Genomic DNA, 21,156 nt, shown 5'->3' with positions numbered 1-21,156 from the left:
GTGTGTGTGTGTGTGTGTGTGTGTGTGTGTGTGTGTGTGTGTGTGTGTGTCTGCTGTCTGTCTGTCTGCCTGCCTGTCTCTGTCTCTCATTCTCATTTACAGCAGGGTTCCTGGCTTTCTAACTCCGAAAAAAAAGCCAACAGCAATTCCCCAGCCTCAGAGCAGTTTGCTGCACCCTGAGCACCAAGCATGCCATCCCTTGCAGTTTCTCTAACCCTCCCCAGTGTTCTCCGGTAATAAGCACACATGTTGGGTCTCACCATGAATCAGCCCAGATCATAAAAAGTAAGAAGACTGAAGCCAGAATGTTGTTTAGTTGGCAGGATGCCTCTTAGCGTGCACAGGGCTCTGACTCAATCTCCAGCACTGTATAAACCACGCCTGACATCTGAGCACTGGGAAGGTGGAGGCAGGAGGATTCAAGGTTTAAGGTCACACTTAGCTGCATACTGGGTTTGAGGCCAGCCACTATCTCAGGAAAATCAAGTAAACTGACCAAAGACATCATTTCATGGCAGGACAGATGAAGAGCCCCACAACAGGCCAATCCCAGGACAGGATGCATGACACGGGAAGATATCCGCCTGAGCTAGGATAGAAGACAAACTTCGAGCATTTCAGGAATAATGCAGTTTCTGACGCCAAAAATGAACAAACAGCTAAACTGCAGATTAGATAGCTAAAGAGAGAATTTGTAAAACGAAAAACAGTTCTAAGGAAATGACCTCCCAAGAATGCAACGCAGAGAGATAAGCAGCTAAGTCTGTAGGATTTGCTGAAGAGGCAGAAGCAGGATGATTATGAGTTGTAGACTAATCTGGGCTATGCCTTAAAAGTCACTTCCTGACCAGGCACACTGGCACATGCCTGTAATTACTCAGGGAGGCAGAGGCAGGCAGAGCTCTGTGAGTCCAGGACAGCCAGGGCTACACAGAGAAACCCTGTCTTAAAAAAAATTTTTTTTTAAGTCACTCCCTGATAGGGGGTAGGAAATACAGAGATAAAAAAAAAAAAAAAAAATGATGGGAAAATGCCAGCTATTTGTTCTAATGCAGCAGCCACTAGCCACACAATAATATTTAAGTTTGAATTAGTTATTTAATTAAAATTAAAATAGAATGAAAACTCATTTTCTCAGCTGCACTAGCCGAATTTCAAATGTTCGTGGTGGAATGCTGGGTAGCCAACCCTATCACATTTTCATACTCACACACACTCTGCTAACTGTGCTAAGTTAAAAAAAGGGGGGGGGGAAGAGAATTTAAAAGCCTAATTTCCACCTCACCAAAATCCAGAAGGCGGGAACCGTGAGAGTGGAGCAGAGGTAACATTAAGAGATGAGCTTGAGACTATGCCAAATGGGAACCCATTGACTCAGAAAGCAGAATGATTAAGAAATTAAAGAAAGCCGGGGCTGGGGAGTGGGCTCAGTAAAACTCATAATGAACCTGAAGGACTGAGCACAGATTCCCAGAATCCACATGAAGCCAGTCAGGATGGCAGATGTCTGTCATGCCAGCACTCCCAAGGTGAGATGGAAGGCAGAAACAGGAGAACCCCAGAAGCCCATGGCCCAGCTCTCCTGGACTACACAGTGGTGAACTAGAGTAGACAGCAGGGACTCTAACAAGGTGCAAGGCGAATTCGGGCACCCAGGGTTGTTTTCTGACCTCCACAGGTGCATCATGGGAGGGCAGAGGGTGGGAGGTGTCACCTCTAGCCTCATTGCATTGAAACTGAGACACATAGAAGACAGTGAGAACCTTTAAAAGCAACCAGCAGAAGCCAACCAGACTGCCCTGACCCCTCTTGCCAAACAGGAGAATGGGAGGTTAAAGGAGCCACGTCTCCAGGGTACAGCGACAAAGTGTCAGAAACCCTGCACTGTGCCCTCTTGCGAGTTAGATGCAGGCTTTCTTCAGACAAACAAGTTTTAAGAGCTCACCACTCTCCTCCCAAACACTTTGAACCAAAGGAGATATTCAATCACTCCCTTGGGTAGTCAGAAAATAGACTCGGAGCCAGGGAGACGTGAGGTCCTAGAGCTTTCGTCTCTAGCCTGTTATTGGGTGATGCTGAAGTCCATGTCTCAGGGACCACACTCCGATGACAATTACATGAAAACCAGTGACCCTGACAGCGAAGCTTCCAACCCAGAAGAGGAGGGGTGGAATGAGGCATTGAAGATCAAAGCTTCTGTGTTGAGCTTGAACCTCCAAGCCAGGCCTTTCTCCCAAGGGCTTTGTGCAGTGGACCATGCGTGGGCCAGATGATCTTTGTCAAAGATACACAGTCCTCAGGATGAGCAAACTCAGACAGAGAGGTGAGGAAGCCAATGCCAAGACTGTGGTTCAGCAAAAGAAGTAGTAGACCAGGACTTTTTCTTTCGTTCCTCTCAGCTGGGGACGGAACCCAGAGCCTCAAGCGTTCAGGGGACAGGGCTACGGGCGAGTCATACACATGCTTTTCAGAAAGCCAAGCAAGGGGTTGAATGCAGCCCGGCACAATGCCTGTGCTTGGCACCCAGTGGCCTCTACGGGTGTGTGGCCTGCTGAGCAGCCTCTGCAGCAAAGCTGTGATCAGTATCCTTAGTATTCTTAGTATCTTGTGAGGTGTGTGTGTGTGTGTGTGTGTGTGTGTGTGTGTGTGTGTGTGTGTGTGTATTGATGGTGTGCACATGTATGTTGATGGTGATAACAAAAGCCCCAAACCTCGCATCCTTGATCCCCTGACTTCAGCTCCTACTCTCAGGACTGAGGAAGGAAAACAAACCCAGATGGATGGGAGCCCAGACATAGAAACGGATCCATCAGGCCAGCATTTGGGGGACGACAGTTCAGTGGATGCTCTATGGCCCTGAAGACACCTTCCCTCCACTCTGCAGTTCAGCCCTGAGGTGGAAGGTGGGAAGTGGGGAAACCGAGGCTTACCTAAACCTGAGTGTGTGAGTCGGTGGTGGGAGCCTGCACAGCCTGTGACACTCACTCCACAACCCTGTGTTCCGTAAGCAACTGGAGGTGTGAGGGCAGATCAGCTCCTACACATGTGCTCGCACACACACATGCACACATACAACACACACATGTGCATACATGATCATGCACACACAGGTGTACATGGCCACACGCAAACACAAAGGCACCAGGGCACGGGCTGAATTCTAAGTGTGTCCCACACGTGCCCAGGTCCCAGGGAAAGGCCCTGGCCACCAGTGTCAGTCGTCCCTGGGGGAGAACCTACCACATCAGCCCAGTCTGAGAGGAAAGGTTCCTGCCCACCTAGGAGACAGATAGCATCATTATAGACATTAATACATGGAGAAACTGAGGCTTCGGGGAGTCTGCCCAACACCAAGGCGTGGTGGCAGAGGACAGCATGGGCCATATCCTGAGTTTTGATTCAATACTAAATCTACAAATCACCTCCCATTTTTAACTATGTCAGTAATAGGTCCTGTCCTGTGCAGTGCCCCAGTGGATCACTGTAGTCCAAACATCCAAAATGTAAAAAAGCTCCAAAATAAAAAAAAAAAAAAAATTTTTTTTTGAGTACTAGCATGACATCCTCAAGAAAATCCTGAACCATCAGACTGGAGAGATGGCTCCTTGGTTTGGAACACTGGGTGCTCCTACAGAGGATCTGGGTTTGATTCTGAGCACCCACACTGGGTGGCTCACAGCTCCAGGGGATATGACGCCCTCTTCTGGCCTCCCCAGGCACTGCACTCACATGCACACACCCACAAAACCAATATTTCACATCACAGAATAGTGTGTTTTATGCACAGCTTTGTCTTTACACATATGCAAATATCCCAGATTCATCTTCTTCCATGGATAAAGAATTTTAACATTTACCCATGTTGTAGTGTGTGTGTGTGTGTGTGCGTGTGTGTGTGTGTGTGTGTGTAAACCCAGACACACACACATCTATGTATGCATACGGAACTCCTGATCTCCCTGAACTAGGCTCACAGGCCTGCTCCACCATGTACAGTTTAAAGTTACACATCTCATATATATTGTGTGTGTTCATACATGTGCATATATGCAGATCCACATGCACATTCAGGTGCATTGACACATATGTGTGCATGTGTGTGTATGTGTATGGGTGGGTGTAGGTGCGTGTGTCTGTGTGTGCATATAACCATGGAAACCAGAAAACTACTTCATCTTCCCTGCGTCAGGAGCCATCCACCTGTGTTTTTTGGGAAAGGATCTCTCACTGGGCTGGACTGTAGCTGGGCTGCTTGGTCAGGAAGCCCAGGATCCACCTGTCTCTGCTTTCCACAGGGGGCATTGCGAGGATGGATGGACATGCTCATCTTTATCCATAATTAGGATTAGTGTGTGTGTGTGTCGCAATGTGCATGAAGTGACAGAGACAGGCTATAACTGTGGGGTCAGTTCTCTCCTTCCACTTCTTTGTGAGTTGAACAAATGCTTGCACAGCAAGCGTCTCCACTCACTGGGCCATCTGACCAGCCCCATCTACTTTTTCTTTTCATGTGGCTTCGGGGAATCAAGCTCAACTCCTTGCGTTTGCAACAGTGCTGTCGGGGGGTCATATCCTTCTGTCTGTCAAGCTACTCCAGGGACAGGTTTCTGTGTGTTAAAGGATGGAGCCGGGCCCCATCTGTCCAGAGAAAAGAAATCCCCTGGTTGGTCAGAAGTGCTTGTTACCACTCTGTATCTATAACGAAATAAAACTGGAAACAGCCCTGCTGCCCCTTCGCCTCCTACCCCTGCCCTCAGCCTGTGCAGAGCGAAGTAAGCTAGGGCCGTGCCTACCGTCCTGTCCAAAGCCTACTGTCCTGTCCAAAGCGGCCCTGGAATTCTCTGCTAAGAAGGAACAATGGCGGTCACAGCGTCTGTGCCAAAGCACCTAGCAGCAAGAGCCGCGCATGCGGGTCTGGGAGTGGGGGCGCTTGTATCTCCTGGAGACTGTTTAACCGAACACTCACAGCTGCTGTCTAGGGATGGCATTGAGAGATTTTCGAGTTTGTGTCAGGTTTATTCCCTTCTGGAAGATCAAGTTTCTTCCTCAGTTGGGGAGGCAGAGAGGACTTCGTTATGGTGGATGGGTGGCCAACCAGAGCCAATTTGATTTGTTTTTATTTATCCTTTAACGATTTCTTAGCTCTGCCCCCTAATCATCCCCACCCCTCCCCATTCAGCTCTCCCTGGGTCCTCCCCACCCCCGCACACCACATCCCCCTACCAACTTTCTTTCTCCCTCTTCTTCAATGACCTCCAAGCTCTATCTGTGTTTCTTGTGTGTGCGTGGACGTGAGGCCATAACCGCTAGAGCGTGGGCAAGCTACCAGGAGAGCTGCTTTGATTTTGTGCCTTGGAGTCGCCCCCACCCCCACCCAGAACTCGGCTCCTCCCCACAGCTCCTCTGTACGCTTGTGTGTTTGCAGACTCTGACAGCCAGTGCAGCCCCACACGGCACAGCCTCAGCCTGTCTGAGGGAGAGGAGCAGATGGACCGCCTACAGCATGTGGAGCTGGTGAGGACCACGCCCATGTCCCACTGGAAGGCCGGCACAGTGCAGGCCTGGCTGGAGGTGGTGATGGCCATGCCCATGTACGTCAAGGCCTGTGCGGAGAACGTCAAGAGTGGGAAGGTAGGCAGCTCGGGCCCCCGGTGCCCCTGAGCCCTCCCAGGAATGCCACCCCTCCCACACTTGACTAGTCTTCATTCGACCCTGGGGAAAAGAGGGGGTATAATCTAGAAGGTTGCCAACCTACTGAAGGTTTAGGGTTCCCTCCCCTCACCCCCCGAAAACCCGTCTTCCTAGGAAGGAACACAGCACTTTGGAGTCATGCAAACTAGGACCAACCTCAGAGGGAGACCAACCTTCCTTAGCCGGCAGAAGGACAGGGCTGGATTGGGCAGTTCTTTAGCCCATGTGGTGGCCCGACCCTTCTTGGTCCAAACAGTACTCCACCCAAACAGTGGTCGGTAACAGTAGCGGAAGCCAGGACCTCCAGGAGCCCAGCAAGGATCAACACAAAGACACAGCCAGGCATCAGGAGACAGCTGAAGCAAGACATGACACTCCACACTAGGCATCCTATGGCTCCGAGAAACAGGCTTTTTATTTATCTATTTTTATCTTTTGGTTTTTGAGACAGTATTTCTCTGGGTAGCCCCAGCTATCTCGAAACTCTGTAGACCAGGCTTGGTCTTGAACGCAGAGATCCTCCTGATCGGCCTCCCAAGTGCTGGGATTAAAGGCATGTGCCACCACTCCCTAGGGATAGGCGTTACTGGGAGTTTTCAACCATCAAAGGCTGCAGAGATACCCTGGTGCCCTGTCTAGGGAGATGGGCTAAGAGGGGGAATGCAGACAAAGAGCCCCATTCCCTCAGGCCCGTCCCTTCTCTATTGGCCCCAGCAGCAGCAAGAGGGCCTGGCACTCCAGGTGCCAAGGCCCGGCTCTCTCTACTCTTCACCCCATCTCTTACCTCCTGAATGCAGGTGCTTCTCAGCCTGAGTGATGAGGACCTGGAGCTGGGCCTGGGTGTGTGCAGCTCCTTGCACAGGCGCAAGCTCCGCCTGGCCATCGAGGACTACCGTGATGCCGAGGCGGGCCGCAGGTGAGCCATGAAACCTGGGGAGAGTGAGACACTGAGCCACGCCAGGTTTTGAGATCTGGGGCTCAGCAAAGATGGTGCAAGGATGCCTCTCACTCTAGAAAACGAACATACAAGGGAAGGCATGCACGCCTAGAACATTGGTGACATACCTCCACCCCAGAGTGGGAGTGGGGAGAGTGGGTGGCTCCCAGCACTCTTCCACCTGCCCAGGTCGCAGGGACCAGGCCACACACAGCCAACGTGTCTGCCTTACCTGCTCAAAGCTCAGTTCTGTCCATCCCAGAGTGAGGAAATGAGGAATGGAGCAGGGGGAAAGACAGAAGTAGAAGCAAATGGGGGTGGGAGAGGAGGAAGAAGACGAAGGAATTGGAGTCTTATGGAAGTCTCCTACAGGGGAGAGGAGCCAAGTGGTTCAAGCCTCTCTTAGCAGGTGGACCTGGTGATGGCTGGCAGCCCTTCCCTCCAAGGGATGTCCATGTTGAAGCACCTGCCCCCCCATATCCCTCTACCGAACCTCACTTCTTTTCCACTTTTCTCTTGATCCCCAAGGGGGAGGGGTGTCCATCATTTGAGCAGCTTTGATGAAAAGGGAAGCCCCGCCCAACACCCAGTCCTTGGTGCTCCAACCGGGAGGGCCCAGTTTTGTAAACCTGACACGGTCTGTTTTGCATAATTATCTCCTTCGATGGTTTCCCATCGTTCCTGTACAGTTAATTAATCAAACCTGGTGGTGTGTGCTGCTGTCTGCAGAAGCTGCTCTGTGGATTAAGGAAGAAGGGGCTCGGGTGGGGGAAGAAGCAGGCCGATTCCATCTATACGTAACAGGAGAGGGGCCCTGGTGCCATGCCAAGGTGGCATGGTGGATTACTGAGGAGGGGCCAGAAGGCTGGAGGCTTAGAGCCAGCAGCAGAGGTGTCAGGCTAGAAGGGGAGAGCTGATAGGATGGAGCCAGGAGGCACCCCTTCAGCCCTGCTGAGCCTTCCCTCCAGAGGGCTCAGGAATCACCTCCCCAGCCACCTCCTGACCATATCCATCCTCTAGTCCCTGCCCCCTCCAGGTCCTCGAATCTCCCGCCTGCTGGAGCTAGATGCTCCCTTTTGCTCACATTCTAGAGGGTTCTTCCACACTGCCTGTGTGCCTCAAGCATGTGGGGCTGCCGGCTTCAGCTCTCAAAAGTTCAGGGAGTCCCCGTCACTGTCCAAGTGGCTGCCACTGCCCCCAAAGCATGGCTGTCCTCATCAGCTTGGGTTACCCTAGCAAAATGCTACTGCTGGGTAGCGAAAACATCAGGCATCTAGTTACCTCCCAGTTCTGAAGGCAACAAGTGGAAGGGAGCAAGGTGCCAGTGTGGCCAGGCTCCAGCAGCGGTGCCCCTCCTGGTTGTAGATGGCAGCCTTCTCGCAGGGTCCTCAAACGGGGTGGGGGAGAATAATGAAGCCCCACCATAAAGCCTCCCATAGCCCCACTTCAGATGCCATCACATAGACACGAGGATGTAGGGGACAAACACTAGTCCATGACAGGAGCTGAGCCTGAGATCCACCAGGAGTTCAGAAAGATGTGGCTCAAAGGTACAGCCACATGTGCAGGGGAGAGTTGAAGCAGGATGGTCCCAGGGGACATGCAGTCCCCACATTAGACAGCCTAGGTCCTGTGGCGAGAGACTTTACTGTGAGATTCCAATCCTCTGTGGAAATCAAGTCTTCTCTAACATGCCAGGTAACTTTGCCTTTTCTGGGACTTGGTTTCCTTATCTGTGAATTAACAAGGAAATAATGAAACAAAAGTTAATTGAGTGCAATCTAGTACAAGTTTTGATGCCTTCCTTCCCCAAATGAACTGTGCAAGATCACATAACATCTCATTTCCAGTCCTCTGGCTCAGCCACGGGCTCTGGGGTCAGAGCCCTAGGTGAGTTGTCTCAAACTCTTCCAGCTGTGACGACGGCCATGGCCTCTCTGTGCTCAACTATTCCTTTTTGCCAACCCTTCACCCGTCTTTTTATGAACACAGTTCCACTTACCCATTTCTCCCATGCCACAGACAGACATAACAACCCCCATCTTAGAGGTGAAGAGCAGACAGAGAGCATGCAAAAAGACGCACCATGTCCGAGCTGGCCCCAATGCCACTGTCTTTTCATACCTGTGGTGTCAGTGTGTTAGAAACAGTGTCGTGTCCTACTGTTAGCTAGAGGGCTGGGTTAAGGCTTTCCATTCTCCATTCCCTTCAGTCCCCACCACTCCATGAGGCAAGTGTGGCTGGCTCCGTTTTACAGAGGAAACTGAGCCCTAGAGTTGCAAGGACCTAGACCCAGAACAGTCTCTGTGTGGTTTTATCGTCTCTGCAAGACATGCCCACCCTCAGACATCGGGGTTGGGCCTAGCTTTCCCTGAAGAAGAGGTACTGACAACTGTTGGTTGACACGGTGTCTGGATTCCCTTTGAAGCCAGACTTAGGCTCTGAGTAGCAGCTGGATGAGTGTGAACAAGCTTCCAACGCAGAGAGGAGTTTTGAAGGTCAGCTGCACGTTCTTTGGGAACTTTTCATAGAGGGAGAGTGCTGGTTACAGTGAGCCACTGCTGAGGAAGCCAGGCCAGGTCTGCCTCCTGACCACCACCAACCATGTGGCACCACTGATTTCAGAAGTTCGGGGGCACACTCCCCTTGATGCCATAAGCATCAGGCCAGGGCCTGGGCAAGGGCCCCCTGTGATAAGCGGGGCCAGCCCTGGAGAGTGAGAAGGCTCCCCACTGAAACCATCACGCCAGAAGGAAGATTATTCTGGGATGGAATATTCTAGCTGCATCAGGGCGGTCTGGGGCCCAGTCCCCTCCTCTAGCCCGTCATCTATTATCTAAGCAGTTATGAAACAGGATGGGCAGCATTCACTCAGCTTGGTGGGCTGAGTGAGCTACACGGTCCTAGCAAGGGGGTTGGCATGCAAGATGCAGATAACCCCAACATGCCAGGTGCACACATGGGGACCTGGGAGTCTAGGCAAGACAACGGATCTTGGTCCAGGGAGAATTCCTGAAAAGTGCCTGGGAGACCAGACAGCCCAGTGGAGTCTGCAGGAGACAATAAAGAAGGAATGGTGGACAACAGGCCAAGGTCCTGTCCTTCAAGAAACAGCCAAGTGGTTCCAGGAGGTTGGGGCAGGGGAAGGGAGAGGGAGCCGGGAACCCATGCAGACATTCTGCCGACAAGTAGTTAGTGCACATCTGTGGACCAGCCCCACAGTCACCTCGTCAGTGAACACGGCCCTGCTCCTGACCACCAGTCCTGGACCCTAAGTTGGGGACAGTAAACCAGGGGATAAGTCTCTTTGTGCTTAAATGCTCTGTACACTGAGTGCTTTGAAGGCACTAACCAGCCAGGCTGAAGGAGGGGACAACCGTAAGCAGATCAGGAGAGAGGGCCCCTGGGGGAAAGTAGGAAAGAGCCCTGTCAGCACCTTGAGTGCAGGTTCAGAAGAGGCCCGGCAAGTGTGGAGGTGAAGGAAGGGGAGGAAAGCCTCTAGACATAGGATGGAACATGTCACCTATTTCCGGCTGCCCCAAAGAGAAGGCAGGGTCCCCCTGTGAGTCAGTTGTGCTCTCTTGTACCGAGTGCTCCCGTTGTGTCCACCCCCGGCTCCCACTAGTCAGCACTGGGTTATTTTTCAGCGCCCTTTTGCAGCTATAGTGCAAAAGACCTCATTCCTTCTGTGAGGCTGTCACCATGTGGCCGTGAGGGGAATGACAACTAGGGAGCACTTTAGCCCAGAATGTCCTATCCGTTAGCAAAGCCTTTCTGTAATACACACCAACACCCTCCGGCCTCTGAGGAGATCTGCATGCCGATAATGTGCATAAACTCACACCAGCACATACACATTCATTTATAGTAAATAATCTTCTAAAGCCTTTCTGCGTATCTATAATGTGTGTTCCTGAGGTTCTGTCTTGTGCAAAAGTCTGAGGTATAGCAATGAGGTAGCGAGAGCATCCTGGGGAGAAGGGTAATCTGGGTTGCTCAACTCAGAGATGAGCCGACGAGGGAAGGGCTGAGCCGCAGCCCTCTTTAGGGACAGAAGACACCTGGCACATCCATGAAGGCTGTAACCTTTTCTCATCCCCCACCAACAGGAAATGGGACCAAAGGGTGGCAGGCGGGCAGGGGACAGAGATGGTCATGTGTCCCAGTATGTGTCCCTGTTCCTGACACTGCCCCTTTCAGTTTTAGTCTGAGTGTGCTCTATGGGTGCTCCTGTTGTTCCTGTGAGCCTTTGCTGTCCTTTGGGTCTGTCTGTCTCTCTACCTTACTCTCTCCCTTCCCACCCACCTCTTCCAGAGTGTGTGTGTATGTCTGTCAATGCATCTGTCTGTCCATCTGTCCATCCGTCTGTCTGTCTCTGCCTGAATCTGTCTTTGTCTTAGTCAAATTTGTCTTCCTGTGTGTGTCTGAGTTTCTATCTTTGTCTCAGTCTCTCTCTCTCCCCCACATCTCTGATCCTTTCATTGTTTCCTTCCACCACCTCTACTCCACTCCATTCCCCATTGGTCTCTGTGGCTTACTTGTCTACTCCTTTTCCTGTCTTTTGTCCCCTCTGCTCATCTCTGATCCCATTTCCACCTGCCCCAGCCTCTGACACTTTCTACACTCCCACCTCTCTCTGGCTGTCTCCTTCTCAGCCTGTCCAAAGCTGCCGACCTGGACCATCACTGGGTGGCCAAGGCATGGCTGAATGACCTCGGCCTGTCCCAGTATTCCCAGGCCTTCCAGAACCACCTGGTCGATGGGAGGATGCTGAACTCACTAATGAAGCGGGACCTGGAGAAGCACCTGAACGTGTCTAAGAAGTTCCACCAAGTCAGCATCTTGCTGGGGATTGAGCTGCTGTACCAAGTGAACTTCAGCAGGGAGGTGAGGACCAAAAGGGGCGGGGCGGGGGCAGGGCGGGGTGGGATAGGGGCAGGCCTTTCCCACCACTCTTCTCCACATCCAATTTCTGTCCAACCATCCACCCACCCACCCACTGCTCCCTCCATCCATTCACTTATGCATCCATCCATCAATCCACCCACCTACCCACATATCTACCCATTTATCCATCTATTTACCCATCCGCCCCTCCACCCACCGACCCACCCATCTATATACCCACCCTCTGTCAATCTACTCTCTATCTATCCACCTATCCATCCATCCATCCATCCATCCATCCATCCATCCATCCATCCATCCATCCATCCACCTATCCCTTCATCCAACTACCTCTTTCTCTCTCCCCCCTTCTTCTAGAAACAAGTTAGTTTTTTAGATTTGAGAAATATCAGCTAGATCACTTTATAAGCTAGAGTAATGAACGTTATTCATTTGCCTTCCTGTTACAAGGTAATTAAAAACCAGCAGACACACAGGCTGGCTTGCGGTCACAGGGCAGCAGCAGCCACTGCCCTCTGGCCTAACTGTGAGCTGCACACGGAACACTCAGTATTTCATAGAGTGGACAAATGCTCATATAGTTAGCATATACTTGTATAGTTCTTTATTAAAAACATCTGGTGATTCAGCTAACAGTGTAACTGAGAAAACAAATCTGCATAAAATACATCATTAAAGTGCAACTGAAACATTTGAAATGGCACATTTGTCTACTTCATTCTGGCCTTCTACCTAAAAAGATGGTTATTATAAACCTTAAGGTGCCAAAATTCTTCCTTTTTGCTTTCGTTCCTTTTATCTTAAATTTGTGATGATTTCTAGGTGCAAAAAAAAAAATTTCCCCCGTGAACACTATGGTGACCTTAGCTTTAGGACCTGATTGGAGACTACTTTGAGGGGGTACAAGAGCACAGAGCTGGTAGAGGGGTTGGTGCCTCCCTTCCTTCAGACACATTAGCTGTCTAACTTCCTTTTCTAGCAGCTTCTCTAGAAAAGGACTAGACTTGTGAGTAAAATGTGCTGTGTTTTCTGACCTTAAGCAAGTAACCTTCCTCCAGCCTTCACTTTAAGAGAGGGTGTCTTAAAAGAGAGAGAGAGAGAGAGAGAGAGAGAGAGAGAGAGAGAGAGAGTGTGTCTTAGACACTGTCATGTTGCTGTAAAGAGACACCATGACCACGGCAACTTATAAAAGAAAGCATCCAGTTGGGGGCTGGCTTATGGTTTCAGAGGGTCAGTTCCTTTCCATCACAGCAGGAAGCATGGCAGCAGGCATGGGGCTGGAGCAGTAGCTCAGAGCTTTCATCTGCTCCACAAGCAGAGGTGGGGAGACTGGGAATGGCATTGGCCTCTTGAAACCTCAAAGCCCACCCCCAGAATACACCTCCTCCAACAAGGACATACTACTAATCCTTCCTAAACAGTCCCACCCGATGGGAACCAGACATTCAAATACATGAGCCCCTGGGGGCCGTTCTCATCCAAACCACCACAGAGGGTATCTCTGTGCAGGCGAGCTTGGTCTGGGAGTCAGTCCCCCAGGGCAACCTGGGAAAGGGCAGCAAGCTGATCCATCCACAGGACGTATTTTAAACCAGGATGCTCAGACCCCGAGAGCCTCGGGCAGGGCCTCCACAAATGCCCACTGAGCACCTGCTCCCATTGCTGGGGTGGAGATGCTGCAGACCCGGGGCCACAGCAGACCTGGGACACCACAGCATAGGCGGAGTGTGGGTCCCTCTCCTGCCTCCACACCCGATTTCCATGCACCCTAGGAGGTGGCTCCTTCTGTTTCTCGAAACCCAGGTGGTGTGGCTCAGGCAGCTGTGGGGGCCCTCATCCCAGCAACACCCTGAAGTCCCGCTAACACCATGAACTTCCTTCCGCCTGTGACCTCCACGTGCCCCTCATCCCCTCAACTGCTTCCTATCCCCCAGGTCCTCCAGGAGCGCCGAGCCCGCTGTGAAACGCAGAACACAGACCCTGTGGTCTGGACCAACCAGCGAGTGCTCAAGTGGGTGCGAGACATTGACCTGAAGGTGAGGGGTGATAGCAGAGGGGGCTTCGGGGGTGGTTCCCTAGCCTATGCAAATGGCATGCAAATCAACGCCCACTTTGATATAGGGTAGGGGATACCATCACCCAGCCTGGCAAACTTTCTGTGAAGGACCCCGCATTGAAAGCTCCCATCACTGGGGCAAGTCTTAGCAGTATTTTCTCCACGAATACCTATGGCTCCTGCCAGGGTCCAGCAAGTGTCAGTGACAAGACCCCTGTGTTCGCAGCTCCGAGGATGGGGAACAGATCCCCACCGCTCTCCAATCAGTTGCCCCCACAGGTGAAACCCTTGCTGTTGGCTCACATCCCTCCTTAGCTCTGATGGTCCCTGAGAGCACACAACCTCACCTTTCTGCCCTCAGGAGTACGCAGACAACCTGACCAACAGCGGTGTCCACGGCGCCGTGCTGGTGCTGGAGCCCACATTCAATGCGGAGGCCATGGCCACCGCGCTGGGCATCCCCAGCGGGAAGCACATCCTCAGGAGGCACCTGGCAGAGGAGATGAGCACCATCTTCCATCCAGCCAAGTGAGTGGGCCGCGGCATGCAGGGCCCGGGCGGAGGACACGGGCGACCGGCAGAAGGGCGCGGGCTGAAGAAGCAGATGGTACTGTCACAGCCCTGGTCCTTGACTGGCTGAGTGCCCATCCTTGCACCATGCTGGGGATGTAAGGGGAGCAGGTTATTGCTGCTGCCCTTTGAGACATGGTCTCATTACGTAGCCCAAACTGGCCTTGAGTCATGCATCCTCCTGCCTCCCCCTCCCCAAGCGCTCAAACTGCAGGTGTGTGCCACCACACCTGACCTGTAGTCTTCCTGCTTGTGCCCTTCTGTCTGGTTTTGGTATCAGTGCAGTCCTGGCCTGTCAGGGTGAAGAGGGGAAGGGGTTCCCTCCTCTTCTGTTTCCTGGGAGGGGTTATAGGGCAGGTGTCCGCTATTCTCTGCTTGCAAGAGATTTATCTAGACTTTATATCTCATTTTTAAAGATTTTTATTGTTTTTGATAGTGTGTGTGTGTGTGTGTGTGTGTGTGTGTGTGTGTGTGTGCGCGCGCGCGCGCGCGCATGTGAGTGCAGGTATCCAGGAGCACAGACAGGATTTTGGATCCCTTGGAGCTGGAGGTGCACATGCTTGGAAGCCACCTGATGGGGTGCTCTTAACCCCTGAGCCATCTCTGCAGCCCTAGACTTTCTATTTCTTCCTGAAGAAGGAAGGAAGGCTTTTCTTCTTAGAATCACCTCCTTTTTCCTAGCTACACATTGCAACAGGCTTAAAATACTCAGAGCCCTGGAGGGCATCAGTAGACATTGATTGATCTGCTTAGACCTTGACCACGAGGGTAGCAGGTGTCTCTGGACTATCTAGGGCTAGTGGGTGAGCACGTGGCTCCTTGTGGCAAGTCCCTGGGAGCTGCTTGAAAGCTGTAGGATTTCTGTCTATAGAAGTAGAAGGAAGTGAGCTTGCTCCAGCATTTGTAGGCTGCTAGGCCAGGGACAGAGAGGTCGTGCAGCCTTCATCCAAGGCCTGCAAGATTGCTGTCACCTCCGTCCAAACTCTGCTGGGGAGGCAAGGTCCCTGAGCTGCATTTCAGGAAGCTTTGTCAAGTGTCACGAGCCCAGGGGACAGGCTTCAGTCAGCTAAGGGAGCACAGAGCCCTAAAAGTTCCTAAGGAACTTTAGAGATGACCTCAGTGGCAGAGAGACACCCACACACACACCAGAGGAGACGGTTATCCCAGGCTCATGGTGAGATGCTTGAGGCAGTTCCTAGAACTGATATGAATGGGGCAGTTCTGCATGAGGCCTCTGCCCTCTGCGCTCCTTCCTTGTCACTACCTTCAGCTTTCAGAGAGAAGGAGAAGCAGGGTGGGGGATGGTAGTGGTGACACTTTGAATCCCCCCACTGTGGTTCCCCCAGTGTGGTCCTCCCAGAATGTTGTGAGTTAAATGAGAAAATGCCAGCTGGGAAAACATTCCTAGTCATTAAGATCAATATCACGGCTCTAACTTGGCCAGCATCCCAGGCTGGGTTCCCAGCCACACACACACACACACACACACACCATGAGGAAGGTTCATTGGTGTTTCTTTTCAACCAGTGCTGGAAGTGGGACCCAGAGCCCAGCATATTCTAGAAGAGCATTCTATTACTGAGCTATAGCCACAGCCCTTTCATATTGTTATGTTTTGTTTTGTTTTTTAATGTGCACAAGTTTGCCTGCTTTTGTGTGCACCACGCGCCAACCTGGTGCCCACGGAGGCCAGAAGAGGGCATCAGATCCCCTCAACTGGAGATATGTAGACACTCGTAAGTCACCACGGGAAGCAAACCCCAGTCTTCTCTCTGAAGGATCAGCTGGTGCTCTTAGGCAACGAGAGTGTGGGGTGGGGACAGTGGCAGCAGGCAGGCTGTTCTACTGAGCCTAACCTGTAAAATGTCTCAGCTCCTCAGGCATCCGGGAGTCTGAGCGCTTTGGCACCCCGCCTGGCAGGGCCCCCAGCATCACCAGAGCTGGGAAAGAAGAGAGTGGCGGCAACAGCAAGTACAGAGCTGGCCGGGTAAGTGGTCCTTCTGTCCTCAGGGTCAGCCATCCTCTCCTGGATGTACCGACGGCTCCTTTGTCACCATCATGTATCTGGGCCTTTGCTTAAAAGAATGCCCAGTGACAAGGGTCCATACAAGGCAGTGCCTAGGGCACAGTGGCTACAGATTGTAAGATACCTCACCCTGGCCTTCTGGAGCAAATAGCTCCGGGGACTTAGAGCATTAATTACAGCTGCCTGCTGGGAGGCATCAGAGAGCCATAGAAACCTGAAAAGCTCCGATTTAGATTCTGAGCTCCACAGCCAGCAAAGAACCTATAGTGTACCCAATAGGACAGCACAGAACAAGGACAGCTGAACTCTGTAGCCAGCAAGGGACCTCTAGCGTACCTAGTAGGACAGCACAGAACAGGGGTAGCTGGCCAGAGACCAACAGAAAGTCCAGATGTAATCCGCCTCATGTCCCTTTCACTTGGTGGCACATGGACCTCAGCTGGGCATAGGAGAGGCACTGCAGGAACAGGTTGCCACCAGCTTCTGAGGATGCCATATCTTGGGCTGGCCATTCTTGGCTATTCTTAGTTTTTGCTTTGGTTTCGGTTTTGTGGCGCTGCGAGCCGGCGCCAGGCGAGCATTCTAGCACAGGACTACACCCCAAGCAACCCTCCTTGTTTGCCTGTCTTGTTTGTTTTTTAAAAATCTTTTTTATTATACGTGTGTGTGCACTACCGTATGCATGTAGAGGTCACAGGGCAACTTGGAGGAGTCACATCTCTTCTACCACCAATGTGGGTGCCAGGGACTGAACTCGGAGCATCAGTCTTGGCGTCAGATACCTTTACCTACTACGCCATCTTGCCAGCCTGTTCCTGCTTTGTTTGTTTGTTTGTTTTGTTTTGTTTTGAGATACATCTCACTTATAGCCAAATCTGGCCTGAAACTCACCATCCTCTGGTCCCAGCTTCCCAAGTGCAGGGATGAAAGGCACATCCCTTGAGGTTCTAAGGCTTGCATTCAGTTGCAAGCACCTTCATTCCAAAGGAGTAAAAATTTGTTGGGAGGGAGGGGGATGCAAAAAAATTGTTTTTCTTTCTTGTCATGTCCCTGCACAGATACACACAGCTACCTAGATATACATACATTGGGGAAATTAGGAAGCCCTGTCTGAAAAGTCCCTGTGGGAGAATGGCTTTCAAGTAGGGACCATTCTAGAAAGACAGGCGGGTGGACCACACGACCGCTCAGTGTTGCGGCAACAGAAATCGACTCAGAACCAGCGGCCCCATCAAGAGCCCACTGTGTGGGGGGACAGTTCCCACAGGACACCTGCTCTGAGTCTCCCAACCACGGCCATCCCCCACCTGAGCCCCCAGTGCCCTATAGATTTCTGCTCTCCCCAACAGTCCGCCCACGGCGATATCACTTTTCCCATTGTGTAGCTGAGAAAATCATCAGAGAAGGGCAGTGACTTATCTCAGGTCCCACAGCCAGAAACACAAGGCAGGGGCTCTGACACCCATGTACAGCCATACCTGTGGCCATAGCAAATGGCACTAGACTGTTACTTCTGGATTGAGCATGTAGTAAGACCTTCCTATACATGCTTACACAAACTTTGTCCCATCCACCCACTATCAACAGGAGGGAGGGAAGAGAGTATAGGGTCATTGGTCTGTAGTAACCCTTGGTAACTAATTGAATCTCTCTAGCACAGAATTTTTGCAAATTCCTTCCATGTGTCTGGGCGGTAGGAGGGGTACTCCTAACAGAGGGCTCGGAGAGATGCTGAAGGTCACACAGCAATTGGGCTGGAGATGCCACACCGCCCAGTTCATCTCTCTCCCCCTCTGTCCTCTGGTTTGTCTCCTCAGCTGCCCCTGGGGAAGATAGGAAGGGGCTTCAGCAGCAAAGAGCCTGATTTTCACGATGACTACGGCTCTCTTGAGAACGAGGACTGTGCGGACGATGACCTTGTCCAAGGCAGGCCCGAGCAGTGCCGTCTGGAGGGATACAACAGCTTGGAGGTCACCAATGTGTAAGAAAGCCACGTGACTCAACTCCAAGAGAACAAGGAAGAAGAACCCAACGGCCCAGTGCTGCCCATCCCCACTGTACAGAATGACTAGGACGGGGACAGACATCATGCCATGCCAGGTCAGAGTTCCCAGAGATGACCACAATTTCCAGGGGGCACCAAGGACAGAGAATGCCCACCTAGGTGTCTTGTATCTCTGAGGGCAGGCCCTGTGGACACGGTCACCCAGCCATGACCCAGCACGTGGCCCTGGAGCTGCTGTTCAAAGAACAAGCGTCGCTGAACTTCCAAGAAGGATGGAGGGGTGTCAGTTTCTGGGACACCCTGCCAAGAGGAACAGCCTGGGCAGAGCCAGGGGTACTGAGAACCAGTTGCAAATCCAGCCAGCAGCAGCCGGGTGGTGAATGCCAACCGTCAGCCCCACTGGGCAGAGAACTTGAACTCTGACCTGGTCCCTCACTCTGGAAGGGTGTGAAATGGTATGAGCATCCCTGTTGCTTTAAGAGCAACACATCATGAGGTGGACATGTTGGAAGCAAGAGGGGGTTCTCTGCAGAGAGGAAGGAGCTGACAGCAGCAGCCCCGGCGGTGGCAGACATCCTGTCACTAGCATGAATGTGACTTCAAGAGCAGGAGGAGGAGTACTAAGCTCTGTCCCAAATAGCTGTTCCAAGTGTGGGCATAAAATGGGAGACTGCTTATCACTAACCCAGCAAACCTCTGATGTGATAGCCCTGTCAGCTGAGACAGGTGTGCGCCATGACCTAACAGAGGCGCAGATCCCACAGAACAAGGCCACTGGGTTGTCTGAGTTTTGACCCGCCACCGTGTTGCTGTGTGGCTTCTTCCCAGTGACCTCAGCGCTCTGTGCCTCAGTGTCTTACCTGTAATACTTCCGGTTCCTCTCAGGGGAGCTGTGAGGACTAACCTTTGCTAACACTTGTCAGAAGCCTTGAACTTCTCAGGAAACGACTGGAGGGATGGGATGGGGAGGGCTGAATCTAACTTCCATCCACAACTTTTGCAGACACTGGGTGAGTTCGCTCCGTTTTGGATGGGGAAATAGGCAAGGGCTCGTGAAGAATGTTTAATATTGAGCATTTGCAAAAATGCCTGCAGTCCTACTGGGTGCAGGGTCCAAGCTGACTTTGCTAATTGACACTAGGGAGAGCTGGTGGGCAGTTGTGCTCTATGCCAGCTCTCTCTGAGGACATTTGCACCAGGAGTCCAAGAAAGGTGCAGATGCCCGCAGCAGTCGGCAGAGGCAGCCTCCGAGCCACCAAGGCCAGTCTTTTGTAGTGATTTAAAGAGCTTCCCTTTGTGTGAAGATCACACAAAAGCCCGCAGCAAGCCCTGGGAGAGCCTTGAGAGTTCCTAGTGTTGAAGACATCATCTCTCTAATGATCCCATAGGCACCCGTCCAGGTTGGGGAGACCCTCTCTGTCCCAGTGTCAGCCTCTGAAGGACACACAGCAGACATCAAGACTGGCAGGGTGAGAGTGTTTATAATATGCATCCCAGCCCCTGAAATCCCAAAGCTACTGAGCCTGTATCCCAGCAAGGACAGGAGGGTGGGGGGCTGAAGCTGACTATCGCTCTCAAACCAAGTCCCTAAAGGGTGACCCAGCTTCTCGACCCAGGAATATACCGTTGGCCTCTCTGGAAATGCTGCCAGCTATGCTGGTTCTGTGAATGGGGAAGGTCTAGGGAGACACCACACTGCCTTCCTAAGGGCTGCGATTCCTACAGCATCAGAAGGCTCCTTCTTGGCAGATGTGGGCCTCTACCCCAGGCTCCTCTGCCAATCTCCATCCACACTCACTCGTCACTTCTAGAGCATTCTCTGTCTTGATTCCTAGTCACAGAAGGCAGGGGTTGTCATGTGAAGTGGAGGGGAGGGGTCTCTCCTAAGCCTGGCAAGCATGGAGCACTCAGAACAGGGAACCCCCCACCCAAAGACTGAGGTCCTGAAGATGGGTGGGGCCCTGGCAGATGTGACTTTGGACTGCAGGAGCATGGGGAAGAGGCAGCCTTGGCAGGACCATGATACCCCCTCCCAGAAAGCCAAGGACCACTTCAAAGGCAGTGGGGGGAAAGTGCCTCCGGGGTGGTGGCAACTTCAGGGTCTCACTTTAGGAGAAGCCAGTGTGGACGGTGATGATGTCCCCGACCCACGAAAGGGTTTGTAAATGCAAGGCAAATGAGCCGTGAGCAGCAGCGTCCCACACCTTCCCAGAGGGGATTCTAACAGAGTAACAATAAATGCTTGGCCTTGAGGCAGTCCTTCTTCTAGCTGGCTTTCTCCTTTATGTGTGTGTCTGTACACACACATAGACAGACACACACAGAGACACACAGACACACACAGACACACACAGACACACACAGGCACACACAGGCACACACAGACACACACAGGCACACGTCTCTGCTTTCGAGCATATAACTCGCCTCTCCCAGTGACAACTAAGAGCGGGATCCAGGCACACTCTGGTCTGCTGGGGAGTCCCTCTCTGGGTACCATCTCCTGAGGAGACTCTCCTAACTCCCCGTGGAGGTGTCTGTAGTCCCAGAAGACCCCATGCAGCTCTTCCCCATCTTCACTCTGAACAAAGTCATTTGGAGTGTAGATGGGTGGATCTGACAGCCAGCACAAGTGTCCAAGGACCCACACAGGTGCCACCACCATCAGGACAGACAGAGGGACCTTCCTAGCCAAGTCCTTGTCATCATAGGTGGGGCTGGCCTGTGGATTCTACCCAGAACCCTTAGGGCCCCCAACAGAAGCCACCGGTGTAGCCCCGTTCATCCTGTCTGCATCTCCCAGAGGCTTTGGCTTGAGACTAAGGACAGGGAGTATGTGCTCTCCAAAGGAGGTGCTGAGTGGGCAGGAGACGAAGAGCTAGAAGATACAGGGAACAAGGTTTACCTGCTGCCATTGGGCTCTGCTCCTGAGGCCCTGGTGACTCTGGGCAAGTTTGTCTTCT

The 21,156-nt window shown here is 52.2% G+C and overlaps 1 protein-coding gene across 2 annotated transcripts in view; it reads left to right on the top strand.

Annotated features, from left to right (window-relative positions):
• The window catches only part of Kazn (kazrin, periplakin interacting protein), a 912,709-nt gene extending 892,264 nt beyond the window's left edge, over positions 1 to 20,445 (top strand). For both annotated transcript variants that reach the window (XM_055611282.1, XM_055611283.1), the window contains 7 exons: positions 5,426 to 5,631; positions 6,489 to 6,607; positions 11,284 to 11,515; positions 13,471 to 13,572; positions 13,954 to 14,120; positions 16,035 to 16,149; positions 18,006 to 20,445. In XM_055611282.1, coding sequence (XP_055467257.1) covers positions 5,426 to 5,631; positions 6,489 to 6,607; positions 11,284 to 11,515; positions 13,471 to 13,572; positions 13,954 to 14,120; positions 16,035 to 16,149; positions 18,006 to 18,173 — 1,109 coding nt within the window. In that variant the 3' untranslated portion in view covers positions 18,174 to 20,445. The remainder of the gene's footprint in view (positions 1 to 5,425; positions 5,632 to 6,488; positions 6,608 to 11,283; positions 11,516 to 13,470; positions 13,573 to 13,953; positions 14,121 to 16,034; positions 16,150 to 18,005) is intronic.
• Positions 20,446 to 21,156: the final 711 nt, after the last annotated feature.

The sequence above is a fragment of the Psammomys obesus genome, unplaced genomic scaffold, assembly GCF_907164565.1.
Source record: "Psammomys obesus unplaced genomic scaffold, mPsaObe1.curated_primary_1811, whole genome shotgun sequence".
Lineage (NCBI taxonomy): Eukaryota > Metazoa > Chordata > Mammalia > Rodentia > Muridae > Psammomys > Psammomys obesus.
Note: the sequence above shows the minus strand (reverse complement) of the source record. Positions and strands in the feature narration are given on the sequence as shown.